General features: G+C 38.2%; 1 protein-coding gene across 1 annotated transcript in view; it reads right to left on the reverse strand.

Moving 5' to 3' along the window:
• ADCY8 (adenylate cyclase 8) overlaps positions 1–15,959 on the reverse strand; it is a gene marked incomplete at its 5' end in the record, with an annotated part of 137,749 nt that overhangs the window by 20,349 nt on the left and 101,441 nt on the right. The window contains 4 exons of the mRNA XM_009273979.2: positions 1,010–1,091; positions 4,040–4,212; positions 5,578–5,667; positions 8,715–8,916. Coding sequence (XP_009272254.1) covers positions 1,010–1,091; positions 4,040–4,212; positions 5,578–5,667; positions 8,715–8,916 — 547 coding nt within the window. The remainder of the gene's footprint in view (positions 1–1,009; positions 1,092–4,039; positions 4,213–5,577; positions 5,668–8,714; positions 8,917–15,959) is intronic.

Consider the following 15,959-nt stretch of genomic DNA (forward strand, 5'->3'; position numbering starts at 1 on the left):
GCACAACTTATAAAGTTATTGTAATATTGTAATAAAGTGTATAATATTGTGTTATTAACCACAGCAACATTCCTCTCTTATTACCTCACTCAAATTAGGATCGAGAAATGCTGTTATTAATCAGTCTAATGCTCTTGAAGGGAAAATCTTTACGCAAGTTGAACGTGCAGGACAATGTCTGAAGGCAACTGTGGTTGCTGCTTCCTTTAATGCAGTGATCCTGTTTGCCTTTATGTGAACAGAAACTGCCTGAAGTCAGCATGTTTGACATGCAGCAGCCTAGAGGTTGCCAGCCAGAAGCAGTGGAGAAAACAACCTGCTTTAGGTGGCTTTTACTCAATACATTTCTTGTTTTAAATCTTAATTTGTCATATTGCACTCTCCCTGTGCACTGTGTATGGATTCTTGAAATACCCGGTTTCTCAGTTCCTCCTCAAGGATATCAATCCTAAAGCTCTGAGGCCCCTAAATTCTGGTTATAATCTAGGTCCATGTGAAAGAATTCTTGCAAGTGGTCCATGACCCAAAGAAGTTAGCATTGGTGCTTAATGGCAATTTTTCCTCATATCCTCAAATCTGGTGTTTTTCCTCTATGAACATACTAAGCTATTTCATGGGAGTTTTATTATTTACTGTTTGTTATTCCCTTTCTTCATTTTGGTTTTATGCCTACTCAAGTGCACTGAAACAGTCAGATGCCACTGGAATTGTACATGTACATATTCATAAGATAAACAAAGTCCTGTTTGTTCTTTCAATTTCTATTAGAAAATGCAATATAACTTGTGTATTGCTGAATATAATATTGCACATGTTCTTTAAGAATGCTAGGCAGTGTCAGATGTGGGCTTTCTTTAATCAGATTCTGCATATGGTTTATTAAATTGTTAAAGGTCATATGCTCAAGTGGATAAAAAGGCAGTCGGTGCCTTACTTTTGAAAGTAATTATTGTCACATCCGGCAATTGCAAGTGATATAGGGAATGGTTAAAACAAATGTTTGCATTACCTGTTGACCATGATAAAATACAGCTAGAAGGAACATTGCCATCAGTAGTAAAGATGCCTCCTTTGTACCCAGGAAGTCTGTGCTGGAAAAAAAATCCAAAGTAAAATACAGTTATTGATTTGTCAGTGTTATAATTGTTCAGAAGTTTCATTTTGTAATGGACCCTGGTACTTTTTGTTATTCTTTAAATATCCCTTGTATTTGAAAATTTAACTTAGCAATAATTAGTTCAAGAGAACAGGAATGTAATTAGAATGCTCACTGTTTGGAGACAACTATATTAAATAACTAAATTGTAGCCTACAGTAGGTACAGAGAAGGTGATGATCTTTCTCTTTCAAATGTGATATGCAAGCTGTGTGTCAGTCACTCTCTTTTCCTGGGAGCTTGGTAAACATCCATGAACCCCCCAGCCCCTGTGGAGTACAGGAGTTGGGATCTGGATGGGGAAAGGTTGAGGCTGGAGCTGGGAAAGGGAAACTTCCAGGCTGTGAAAGTGAAAGCCCAGTGAATGGGCCTAGAGATAAAAGATGGACCCCAAGGCAGATGCTGAAAGTTAAACATCCCTGTATATTGAGAAAGGTTTGGAGAAGATGACAGGTGACTTGAGGAAGGAGGTGTGGATCAAAGGGGAATCAAAAAAATGACAAACAGTAATTAGGACTGGTTTTACTAAGCCACAAAGAGGACCATAGAGAAGAAATGTCTGCCTATGACAGGGGAAGTAAAGGAAACACTTGCAGACAGTAGGGAAACAAAGAAGATGAACCAAGAAGATACTGGCTGTATGAAATCTGCTGTATGAAATCGCTGAGATGCCTTGTGTGGAGCATGAAGAAAATGTGACAAAATAAGGTGAAAGGGGTCCAGAGCAGTTACAGGGGGTTTCAAATATAAGGAGAAATTACAGTTATGTGGAAAGATGACAAAACTGAAGAAAGTAACTCTGTAATATCAGGGTTTTTTAAAAAGGCATGTTTCCCAGGAGAAGAGGCATAAATGAACCCCCTACCAGTTGGGGAACAAGTAGGGCAAATCTTATAGTAAAACAAAAGCGAGAAAGAACTAAATTTGGAAGTGAATCGGACATCGATACTTGGCAATTATTTTGTTAAAGGGAGATGAGGAAAGATGAGGAAATGGTTAAGAGGTGCTTAAAGGTTGAAGTTGTGGAAAAAGTTAATAAAGGAGTAAACAAGGAGCAGAAGTTGGAAGAGACTTTGGGACACTCTTCTGTCTACCCTGAGGTCTAAGTAAAGTCCAGACCCTGAATCCATTTTCCGTAGTAATTTTGAAAAAAAGATCAGGTAATATTTGTCAGAGGAGGACTCCTACGACAGAGAAATTAGAGAGAGAAAGAGCAGAGCTTGATGGAGACTAAACCAAAAGGAAACTTTCTTGTGAGAGAGCTAACTGAACTGACTTTGTGGGCCTAATGAAGAATTTACTGTCAGGAAATGTACCACTGTGGGATGAGTCATCAATATAGAGCAAAAGACAGGCAGGAAACATCTTTGTCATCTGCAAATATTTTGGAATTCCAATGTTTCCCATTTTGAAGTTGTCTGAAATGCAACCTCCCAAAGATTTCATCCCAGAAGGACTCCTTGTACACTGGCTAAGGCAACAGCCTCAAAGGTCTTATTTATGAACTCATCTGTTATTGCATATTATGGTAAGGTAGCTATAGCCACACATATATGAGCTAGATGAGTTTTGTAGGGAGTTGCAAAACCTTTTATTCAACTAATTAGTATAGCTAAGAAACCAGATAAGTTTCTGGGCACACAGCCTTCAACCTCATGCTCCCTATATGTCAGAGCTGAAGTTCAGGTCCTTGTCTTGAGTGTGGAGCATCTCAGCTGAGTTCCCTATGTCCTGGGCTGTTGGCTACTCTAGAGGATATTCCTGGCTTTTTCTTACTCTTCTGTGATAAAAGTCACTGGAGAGTTTCATTGACACAGGGAATAGAAACTACTCTGAATTCTCTAAGGTTTTCACACAAGGGAGAATCTTTCTTTGCCATGCTTGATTAGTGACAAAAATTAAAGACAATGGTCATGACTTCTACTTTTAGTTACTTAGCCAAAGTATTGCTTACTGCCATTTGTCATATTTGCTGGGCTCTGCTGTGAATATGCTATATGTCATATCAGTAGTCTGTAGGAGCATAACTAGCATTAGAAAAAGGAATTGCATCCCAAATCTTTAGTACCTTGCTACCGTAGGAAGCTAGCAAGGAAAGATATGCGTGCAGAGCCTTACTATGTTCAAAGATGTGGCTGTTGTGAGGACTAATTTTACTGCAAATCCATGCTTTTCTGTCATTCTGAGGATCTTCATCTGGCACGCACTTACAAGCACAAGCAACTGCAATACTGAATTAGTCAAGTATCAAAGACTGAAGAAGTGTTTTTCAGAATGAGCTAAATCACTGCTGCTCTAAATTAAGTTATTTTAACACTTAATGCACCTCTGACTCTGCAAATTACTGTGGCTCTTCTGTCTTCCTCTTCAACTCCTCTTGCTGGGAAGGAAGCCTGGGAGGAGGAGTCTGTCCTTCAAATGCAATCCTACAAAATGGGATCATCCCTGTATTCCTTATATCTTTCACAACTACACATTATAGTTTGAATTTTATTCAGTTAAAACCGTGTCCCTAAAAAATCAATTGTTCACTCCTGTTTTCTTAAATTGAGGTGAGAGTTTCAATCAGTATCTCTGGAGTTTTCAAGAATAGAAGCAACCAATGTATATGCACTGTAATGCATATTTTTAGCAACATGGATAGACTAGGGGAAACATAAAAGACAAACCCTGCTCAATATTTAAATGTCCTCATGAAATGAACATTTTAATAAAAAAGCCTGAGAAAGAATCACATTATAAATCTTTTTCGATTAGTCATTGCCTCTTGCAACCATCACTCCATACTTAACTATGGTGCTATCCTATATGTGTATACTCTGGCAAGACTTGACCCGTTACCTTATTAAAAAGCAGTTCCTAAAGAGGGCTGTGAACACTTACTCTCCATTGTGGTTAAAGTTGTCATATTGCAGAAAAAGGGAAGCATAAATGGTCTCAGTCAGCAGAGAATAGATCGCAATCATGATGAGAAGTACTGCCAGCTTCAGGACAGAGTTGAGACGAAGAAAGACTGCACAAGTCACCATTGCCAGCACACCAGTGAAGACAAAATACTGAATAGAAAACAGTAGTGGTTACTTTCAGTGATCAGTGACTACATATTAACTCCATAAATATCTACATAGATGATCAAGTGATCAGAGGTATAAAAAAAATTGCTCTGGATTTCAATGCTCAGCTAAGTCTTCTTAGGGTGCAGGGCACTTTGAAAATAAAGGTTTTGCTGAAATAGAACGTGAAATTATAAATTCTCTATTTTGCATGGCACCTCCATGTTAGCAGAAATCCTCCTCTGAGCCTTTATGGCATTTTCATTATATTAGAAGGGAAAGGGCATCCTGTATAGTGAAAAGAGGAAAGGGAGACATGTAGTAGTTTGCTAATGAAAAGTCAACCGAGAGAAAATAATTTATATTCCTTTGGATTCTGAAGTTCCACAAGACCCACATTAATCAGGATGGGAGAATCATATTCCTGCTTTAATCCTTTTCCCATGCTACTTGAACAGAGGATAAAGCCACAGGTTTTGTTGGTTTTTGATTTTAATTTTTTTATTTTTAATATTGCAGGTCTAGCTTAGTTACATTACTCTCTTAAAATGTGGTGCCTGGAAGTTTTATTCATATCTCATTTTCTAATCTCTTCATTGTCTCATTTTTCTCAATGATTAGTCATCTGTCCAATGCAATCCATGCAGCTGATACTGGATATGGAGAGACAATCATGGCCATGAGCTACTCAGATTTAAAATAGCAACATCAACACCCACAGTTCAAATGTAGTTTAAATTAACTCCTATCATACAGCTTTAGGAGAGATAGCATTCATTTTTCTGAGTACAGTTTTTCTTTAGCACAGTTCCTCTGTAGGAAAGTCTGCATCCCTACAATTTGCGGCATACTGCTGGCAGTATCATGACACTGCCATATGACTTTCTAAGCAACATACTTCTTTTATCTACACATGACAAACCCATTGATTTTGTTGCCTGCTTGCTCATCATAGAGAGGATTTTTTTTGCTCCAAATGTAAATTTAAAATAACTACAGCAGAATGACTGCTGGTTTTGCTATGTAAGAAGTATTAGTCTCCATTAACTTCATATGAGTTAAGTAGTATGTTTTAATGCACTAGGTTCATTGAATCATTGCTGGATGTGTTTCCAACATAAAGGTTCTGTATGAAGTTCAAAGGTTGAAACTTGGTTGTAACGACCCATTAGACCATAAGATTAATTCCTTCTGTAATCCGCCTCTGCTTTTTCTACCAGCATATGGATAAATGCTAAGGTTCAGCTTCACAGTGTTGTTGAGGCACCTGATTCCGTCACCAGTACACAGGTCATTGATTCCAGGTAGTGGTTGCCATGTAACCTTTGTGGATCTGTGCCTCAGATTCAAAAGTACCCTCAGAAATACCTCAGGATAGGAACAGATGTCCGTAAACGATGCAGATGAATTGAATGTCTGGTTCTTCAGGGCAACTGGTTTGTCAAAATCACACCATAGCTATGAAGAAAGAAAACAAAATTACCCCCTCAAAATTTGTATACTTTGCTATAAAATATAGATAAAATTATTAAATTGGGAGCATAAAATCAGACAGCATGTGTGCACTTGTCTGCAAGCAGGTTTTTTATGCTATGTTGCTATGGACAGTGTTATCCTTCTAGATGTGGGACAAAATCCTATGGTGTCATGCAGAATTGGCTTGTGCCAAAACATAATGTGGTCTCAGAACTGCAACTGAAGGGAATAGAATAGAAGGGAATGAAAATTCATTAATGATACAATGGTTTTGAGACTGTAATTTTACCTTTTGCTGTTATGACCTGCACTCATTTTAATGGTATTTCAAACCAAGTGTATTAAATATAAACAAGACAGCAGTGTTGAGTTGCAATACATCATGGTCTTAGAACACAGGAAAAAAATCATTAATGGTTTCATGTTTTGACAGTTAAAGCAGATGGAGTCTCCTGTTACATATATTAATCCAATCTGGATGTTTATATTAGGACATTTCATCAACCCAGTACGTACAAGCTAGTTCCCCTGTCTTTCTTTCCAACAGAGTTAGAGAGTTTGTTTAATGAGGCCCAATTTCTTATAATTAAATTCTAATGAATTTTGAACTTGGAACTCTCTTGTTTGTTCTTTCAGCAATTCAGTCATCTCTGCAATGCAGCAACATTATCTAAGTTGCCTGTGCAGTCCTATGTGACAACAGATAGTTAATGGTACCTTCTGAAAGTTTATGAGGTGTACAGCACCTCTCTGCAGAGCAGAGTGCCATGAAAACCACTCTGGGTGTCTTTTTAAAAGACCTTCAGGATCAGAAACTTTATTCTAATTTTATAACAATAAGAATGCACTTGATGTAAAGAATCACAAGACTCATTTACCCCCCTGGTGAAACCAAAGCCTTATGGCTCATGTTAGAAAGCATCTGAGACTTAGTCACCTCCAACTGGGTGCGTTTGAACTCAGTGGATGCATATAACTGCAAGGCTGAGCTGCATTACCTGTTATTAAATGCATGCAGGTCCCTCCTGAGCAAACTATTATTATAGCAGAATTTTGACATTTGAAATAATGAGGTTATAGGAATGTTGTGATTTCCTGTAGAGGTCAGGACTCAGTGACTCAAGTCATTGCCATTCTAAATATATGACAATAAATATAACTGTTTACTGCTTTATAGAAACCCACTGGTATGACAGTAAAAAGAATTATATTTCTTTTGACTGGTTTTGGATTAGCCATCCCACAAGACTGCAGTGGACACAATCTTAAAAAATAATCCACAACAAGTCAGGGGAAAATCTCGTTATCGTCGTATCCACAGCAAATTGGGTACGGATAGCCCATTACAGATCATCTTGTTTCAAGAGCAAGATTAATTCGAGCAAAATCTTTCCTGACAGATATTTGTCAAACATGATTTTAAAAACTCTAAATTCTACAATGCTCCTTAGTGATCTATACTATAGTGTACCACTGTCCTTATCTTCAGGAAGTTTTCAGCCCTATTGAACTTCCTGCAATTTACTGTATTTGTATTTTCTCTGTAAGGATAGCAATTCATGGTTACATTCTTCTTTCTCTGACTAACTCTCCTATCAGTGACTGCATGGTATCACTAAATAACCCAGACAGATACTGAGTCCTCGCATATTGGCAGCCTGAATTCAATCATGGAAGAATGACAGCAATAGAATGTAATAAAATCTCATATCTGTTAACAAAAGATGAGGTAAACCCTTGAAGCATCAGACTTCAGCATGCTTACTCCAATGATATAATAATGATTATTATTAATTATTACAGGATAATTATTGTTGCTGCTGTGTTGTTATAGTTGCTATTGTTATTACTGTCACTAAATGCTTTCCTGGTCTCATCTAGAAGGAAATAAATATTTAAAAAGAGTAAGTTCAGATGAAAAAGCACTGCTACATCCATAGCCAAAAGGTGCTCTACAAGAGGAAAAAGTTATGAAAATGTTACTTTTAATCTATCAGTGAGATATTTGCTGCCTTCTTGGCTCAGGCTTCAACACCTGCCAGGTTGTCTGACATGATAATCTGCCTAATTCATGCAAAGCTGTCTCATATTTCTGAAGACACCCAGGTAATCAGGGCTCTATGGTACTTGCATACAAGACCCCACTCTTTTACCCTGTGACATTGCATAGAGCTAGGCCCACAGTATTCAACTACCAGTATTTTTATCTAACCACAGCTGCTAAGCAAAGCTTGGTACATGCCTTTCCTCCCAGATATACTGATAAACTTCGCTCTAGACTTGTCACACTTTACAGTCTTAGTGGAGATGTATAAATTAGGAGCTAAATCAGACTAAACTGCCCTGTGTGGGCAGTGGAGAGAGAAAAATCTCTTTATTGGGACCAGTATGATCAAAAGAAATCTTTGGGAATGCCTGTTTTTCTGCACTGACTATAAAGAAAGTTGAGAGTGACTATGCCCATAGTTCGGTACTTCAGCTAAGGTGAATCCTGGCCAAAGGGGTTTGTCAAACCACTAAATGAGCAAGGCAAGGTATGTTTAGAATTTATGCTTTAACTTCTTTTTACATGCTGTGGTTACTGGCTCAGCTTGACCTTCTCCATCCTTTCTTTGAAAGTATTTTCTGGGTTCGTTGACACTTCTCATTTTTTTAATAATCTAATTAATGGGAGAACTGTGAGATGAGGAATTTAATATCTATAAGCATTACTTGGATTGACAGTCTTTAAGAAAGTATATCAGCATGTCAGAAAATTACAAATGGTCCTCAAAGGGTAGATATATTGAACAGAAAGTAGAAAAAGGGTTTTAAAAATAGATGATACTCATGAAGGAGAAATAATTAGATATTTCAGAAATACACAGTTTAAGCAACAGATTGAATTTCCTGGAGCTGTGGTACTTTGCCTTTTATATTTAAATCATAGCTGGCTTATAAACACATTAGTTAGCAAGTACTGTAGCAAGCTTAATAATTCATAAATCATCTTTTCCTGTATAATAATCCCTGGCTCCCTATAAGCTTACAATATTGATGATGGCTCCAAGAAAATTAATCAGAATGGATGCAAATATAATGACATTCCTGGCCAGGTAGGTCTCATTAATCCAGCAGCAAGTTTTCCGGAGCATTAAGGGTAAACATTTGTAATCCTCTGCCGTAGTGATTAGCACAAGAGCGGAGTGCAGCATAATCAGAATAGAAAACTGAATGACCATTGGTATCACCCTGGGAAGAAAAAAGAAGAGAACCCAGCATTAAACCTCAACACAATACCACTGCTAATAAAAATAAAAGTGTAAACAGTTAAGACTAGGAAAAATCAGTTGCCATAAATCTGAGACAATTAGTCTAGGAAAAAACCCAGAGAAAACAAAGATTTGTTCATGTTCCATAGGTCTTCCATTGCTTCACATGGTTTCTTGCTGAGAAACTGCTGTTGAAGAAACAAGCCAGGGAAATCATTGCCAGTGCCTCTCTCTGTCTATATAGAGTCCGAGCAGCAGGAATGTCCTTTCTTTTGGGACTCAGTTGTCCCTTAAGTTTCTTTCAGAGCAAATCTATTCAGCCTGTAGGATTCTGATGCCAGTTATATATGAGCTGGTTCCCACTCTAGTAGGCTAGTTTGGGGGCAGTTTAGTAAGGTGTTATTTTGTATACAGCACAACACAGGTGTCTTAAACTCACTATACTGAGGGTCATAGACTGTAAAGTGAGTGCAATAATGCAGCCTGTTTTCTGAGTAAGTCAGGATATAATAATTACATAAATGCAAGATTCCTCTCATTTTAATTAATAGTGGATCAACTGCAGCTAAGAAACTCATTGGTTTTCATGGAAGCTCTTTAAAATTTAAAGCAGATGAAAAGGTGTTCTATGATCCAAATGTTTAAATAAAACGTCATTTGGCATACTCTGTAAACTCTTTTCTTGCAAATGTGATCTTTAATCAAGTATTGTTAAATGCGTACACAGAATAGGCAGTTCAATTCCTTTGAATAAACTGTAAAAAACCATAATTTATTCTAGTCCAACTTTCATATATTTTTCTAAATTTATTCCTTTTTCTTGCTTAAATCTGGGACCTGAATTCAGTCAAGTAACTGACATGGTTGGGAAATGCAGTAAGTTGGTTTACTTCGCTGAGAAGAAAACACTCAGCACTTCACAAGTCAAGTTGTTTTGTCCCCATTTGTGCCAGTCATTGTCTTTCTGTGTCTCTTTTCCCAAAGATCAAACACATGCAAAATAAAAGTAACTCCACTGTTCCTGCAAACCTCTCCGCTCTTCACTTTGCTTTCCCTTGCCTTTTTGCTATAAGGAGAATGATTAAACTTGAGGCTTTGAATTAAGTAATTAAAATTTCTAGTAACCTAGTTGTATACAGGCCAGTACACTACAGTCATTTAATCATAACGTCTCACAGAAAAAAAACTTTGAAAGTGGACTATCAGGATGCTCCAGGGAGACTTCTGCACTTCCAGGTGGCTGAATGTAGGTAAGCTGTACTCTGCTCATTAAGCCTTCTGTAAACACATGTTTTGTCTTATTGAAAACATGACGTTTCAGATTTTCTTAAACATCACCTATCCCTCTTCTCTTTGGGTAGGGTGCAATGCTATTTGTACCCTTGTGCCCTACAGCAAGACAAATTTAAAGGTGTAAGGTAGAAATAGAAGTGAAAACATCAACATAGCTTTTCTGTCCTCGTTTTTCAGTAGGTCAGCCAGATCCACTCCCTGAATCTAAATGGACTATATCTCAGCCTACCTGAAATTCTCCTCAATTTCAGGCTATTCAAATTTGGTTTTAGAAGAGCAAATTCTAAACTCATACTGAACTGAATTCAGATCTGTGGCTTGATCCTATTAACTTAACTAAAGCTTTCATTCCTGACAGTTTCACCATAAGCTAACAGGTATGTAGCCAACGAGAAGAGGAAACTGCACTGAGATAGTGGCAGGAGAGGATACATGGACATAGCAGGACAAGCTTGAGAATCAGTCTGTGTCAGAACTGGCATTTCTTAGCTCTGGCCATGTTTGCAGCTGATGGATAGAGTCCAAAATATTTGCACCAAAGAGAAGCCAAAGATGCACTGGGTAGTTTATGTGAAAACTGTGAGTACATCTTCCTCACAGTACTGATGTTTGTAGAAAATACCTTGAGAAAACAGGATAAATGAAAATGTTTATCTTCAAAAGGAAATACTTTTTTTGGAAAAAAGTAGGCATAAGTCAGAGTATATGTGGGGAAATGCTGGTCATGTTGAGGGAAAAGACATAAATAACGCATGAGGTACAGGTGTCAAACTGAAAGAGATTTACATGCAGAACTGTACTCCTGTATGCTTTAGCCTGTTTAATTTTAAACATTATCTTTTACAAGAATGTTCTGATTTTTAATCCCCTAATTCAGCTGTGATGATAGAGATTCATATAGAATCATAGAATCATAGAATCATTGAGGTTGGAAAAGACCTCTAAGGTCATCGAGTCCAACCGTCAACCCAACACCACCAGGCCCACTAAACCATGTCCCTAAGCGCCTCATCTACATGTCTTTTAAATACCTCCAGGGATGGAGGTATTTAGTATCCAGGGATACTTCCCTGGGCAGCCTGTTCCAATGTTTGACCACTCTTTCAGTAAAGAAATTTTTCCTTCCATCCAATCTAAACCTCCCCTGCTGCAACTTGAGGCCATTTCCTCTCGTCCTATCACTTGTTACTTCGGAGAAAAGACCAACACCCACCTCGCTACAACCTCCTTTCAGGGAGTTGTAGAGAGCGATGAGGTCTCCCCTCAGCCTCCTTTTCTCCAGGCTAAACAACCCCAGTTCCCTCAGCCGCTCCTCAGAAGACTTGTTCTCCAGACCCCTCACCAGCCTCGTTGCCCTTCTCTGGACACACTCCAGCACCTCGACGTCCTTCTTGTAGTGAGGGGCCCAAAACCAAACACAGGATTCGAGGTGCGGCCTCACCAGGGCCGAGTACAGGGGCACAATCACTTCCCTACTCCTGCTGGCCACACGATTTCTGATACAAGCCAGGATAGGTCCTTCTCTGCTGGGCAGCTTTCCAGCCACTCTTCCCCAAGCCTGTAGCGCTGCATGGGGTTGTTGTGGCCTATATACATTAAATCTGATGGTGTTTTAAAGATAATATTTGTATAAACATTATTCCTTTCTGATCATCCAAACACTTGCTGGGACAATGACTCCTTTAAAGTATCAGGACAGAATAACATGCAGTTTCTTTCAAAATTTCTTGTCTATCACCTAGTAAAATTAATCAAGCTAACACAGAAGTATGATCAAGGTATAAGATTTTTGAAAACAGCATGCAAACCTCATAATAATTTACAGTAATGTAGCTATGGCTTATATGTACAGCTCCCACTCTCAGAACCACAAAATTAATGAGACTTGCAGTGTAGAAGTCCAGAAAATAAAATGGGTTAAACAGATAACAAACAGAAAACAAGACTGTAAGGATAACAGAGAGTTTTTCTTTTGGAACATGTCTGAACTGCTAAAAGTAAGGTATATATGCATAAGATGATGTTTTTTCATAGTACCAAATTATACTACAAAACATTTTGAAATAAAATGTGAAAAATATCAAAATGGAAGTTCTGTTCCCCAATGAACTGAAATAAGATGAATTACACATTAACTTCCCCGAGAGCTTCCATGTGGTAACATTAGCTTTGACACTGTTCTGATGATGTACCATTGGTATAAAATGGTATCTTACACTTGGGTCAGCATTTCACTCCAACAAGCTTTGTCAGAGTGTTGTGTGTGAATTGAATACAGGACATAGTAGAGCTTCCCAAAAAAGTCCCATCCAGCAAGCTCACCCAGAAGTAAAGCTTGCTTTTGAAAGAAGGAACAATGTAGCCAGTAAAAACAAACTGTATTATGAAGGGAAGAGTGAGTAATGAAGAAACAAAGATTGGAGCAGGAGCCACAGATTTCATCCTGTGCGACTAAAAGTTTTGTGGGAAGACTCTCAGGACTTGCTGAAAGTCCCAAGACTACCAAGTAGAGACACAGTGCAACGATGTCTTGAGAGCAGCTTCTGTCTGTGAAAATATACAGAAAGCCAAAGGAGACACAGCCAATAAAGCCAGGGAAAAACTGGACATATGTTAATGGAGAACTAGTCAAGGGAGTCAAGAAAGCTCATCAAGAGAGCTGTGTAGTTTAAGATACAATTCATTTCACTGCACAGCAGTCTCTTAGATTTATTCAGATAGAAGGCACCTTGAGATCCACTGATTGACCCATTCTCCAGTGGCTATACTTTGAACCCGGGTTATAGACACTGACAGATACTTATGTGAGATTAATTCCTTCAGTTTCCCACACTACAGCAGTATTCTGTAATAGCCTTCTTGCTTTCCAAAGCCAAATGACTGAGATCCTCTTTGGAACTGATAGTTTCTATCTATATCTCATATATATAGAGACAGTTTATATATGCAGAGGTAGCCTACCAATTCTGCAGACCTAGCCTGACCCAGCTCTAAATGAAACCAAATTAAGGCTTTCAAAAATATTAGGGTCAAGCCTCAAGAGGTCAGACCTGAGGACACTGAACATGAGTTCTTATTTTGAACTGCCAAACTCTACATGTAAGACCCGGTGCTATGGAATTGAGGTACTATAAAGGGAGCATCTAGGGACCTAAGTCTGAGATATCAATCCAAAATGCAGCATAACCTGCTTAGGTACCTGAGAAACCATGGCCTTGTATTTGTTCATAATAAATATATAGGCAACAAAAATTCTTCCACTGTAGCTGTTTGGCTGAACATTGATGTGTTTGTCTCTTGTCTAAGCCTGTTTGAGATAAAAACAAAACTGAAGTCTGCACACCTATGACCTCCTAGAGGATCAATCCAGTATCTGTGCTAAGATTTTGTTGGCAGCATACTTATAGGATCAAGTACAGCAGAAGACAGCCAAGGTTAGAGGAATAGGAACAAACAGCCATAATACTCTTCTGTCCATGAACTTCTCCCAGAACTAGGACACCTGGGATGGATCCCCTCTTCATTCAAGATGAGATTCAAGACCAAATGCTTTTCTTTCTAAGGGCTCCCTTACCGTCAAGATCATGTGAAGTTTGAAATAGAGCTTTTGCCTTCCCTCTTTCTCGTGTACCGTTGCAAATCAAGAGTTGAGTCAGAAGGAAAACTTATGTAAAACAGAAGATGCAGATGTTTAAATGAACAACAGTTTCAAATCAGTTTTTCACCCCTCACAAGAATAACCCAGTGAAAAACTGACAGAACTGAGTAGTTCAGCAGTCTACTCTAGTATGATCTCTTGCCTACATGAGCATATAGAAAGTTCATTGCAGGAAATTCCCAGGCCTCTCAGATGGAGAAGATGAATCACTGCAACGCTGGCAATGTAACTTAATGGCTTTGTAGAGGATAATTACAGCAGAAATATGGCATTAGTTTATGTCACTTAGAGTAATTTCCCCAACTCAATATTTCAAAGAATGAAAAATATTACAAGACTTTTAAATTCAGTGATGTGCCTGCCCTGTCAGGAAAAAGTATGAATGGATCAAATATTTATCCTGCGGGAGACAGATATAAACTGAGATAAAATTCTGAAACTCCCATATACAGTAGATGCAGTAATAAAAAGATGATTCCCTTCTTTAACACACAGACTAAGGCAACCTATCTGGGAAAGTCCCTGGAGATCCTTAGTAAGATGATTTAAATAATGTTTTCTTTCACTGTGTTTCCAGAAATCCCAAAAGACTCAGCTCAGAAAAATGTTCAAATATGTACTTAAGCAAATACAAAATTCCATCCCTGTTCAACAGAGCTCTGAAGCATTCATTGAAAGACACTTTAATGTGTTGTTAGGAATTGGGTAAGTTTCCATGAGGACTGTGAATTATAGTTTGTTAGTTGTTCCATAGAAATGATGTCCATGCTCCTCCACTGTGGTAGTTTACTTCTCTGATATCTACTAGATGAGCATGCAGTTATCTCCAAGACTTTCTGAATCCAAATCCTGCCTAACTTTGTGATAGCTTGTTCATGTGCTCATACCTTGAATTGTTTTTTGAACTGGAACTTAAGAAATTTGAACTTCCAGATTTTTTCCTCATTCAATATGTTTAAGCATATTGAAACCTTCTTACACAAAACCCCCTATCCTGTTATTTTAGGGTTGCACAGCCGTTGACCACTACTCATTTAACAGGCCTGCTTTTTTAAAACTGAAACACATTTTTTGAAGCAGAGTATCAGAACTTGAAAATCAAAGACAAAAATTTGCCTTCTTAAACCTTGACAGTGATCTTCAGCTCCTGAAAGAACACAAGAACTGCCATAAGCACCCATGTAGCTCCAAATCTTCTCTCTCAAAAGGGATAGTGGTAAATAGTCTTTCCCTAAATATCTTCCCATGTTCCAGCAATCAACTTTTAAAGGCATTCTGGAGGCCAAGGGTCCATAATTTTGTTTAAAAACCTCTGCTGGTCTTATCTTGTAGGAATTTATCTAATCTTTATTTGAACCTGTTTATATTTACAGCCTTTTTAACATTCAGTGACAAAAAGGTCCACAAAACATTTGTGAAGTGCAAGGAAAAACACAAGACTACTGTGCAAGATGCGAAACCAGAAAGTGAGACAGGTGCAGGCAATGTGGTTACGTGGTTCCTTCTCCCCTAATTCCAATGACACTAGACACCCTCACAAGAATTAACAGAGATAAATCTAGAAAAACTGTCATGTTTGTTTGTTAGTGTAGCAGTGATTGATATAGCAGCAGAAATCTTTTTGGAAAAACAGGTTGCATTAATAAGATCCATAAATCTTCTTGTACATACTGAAAAAAAAATAAAAATAACAGCTACCAGAAGTGAAGAAGTTTGAATGTGTATTGGGAGGACTTCAGAAAAGCAAACAAACTTAATAGTGTTAGAGCAATATAGCTCATTGTCCTGGTTTTGGCTGGGATAGAGTTAATTTTCTTCCTAGTAGCTGGTACAGTGCTGTGTTTTGGATTTAGGATGAGAATAATGTTGATAACACACCAATGTTTTAGTTGATGTTAAGCAGTGCTTACACTAGTCAAGGACTTTTCAGCTTCCCATGCTCTAATGACTGAGAAGGCTGGGGGTGCACAAGAAGCTGGGAGGGGGCACAGCCAGGACAGCTGACCCAAACTGGCCAAAGGGACATTCCATACCATGTGACATCATGCTCAGTACATAAACTGGGGAAAGCT

The sequence above is a fragment of the Aptenodytes forsteri genome, unplaced genomic scaffold, assembly GCF_000699145.1.
Source record: "Aptenodytes forsteri isolate BGI_AS27 unplaced genomic scaffold, ASM69914v1 Scaffold223, whole genome shotgun sequence".
Taxonomy (NCBI): Eukaryota; Metazoa; Chordata; class Aves; order Sphenisciformes; family Spheniscidae; genus Aptenodytes; species Aptenodytes forsteri.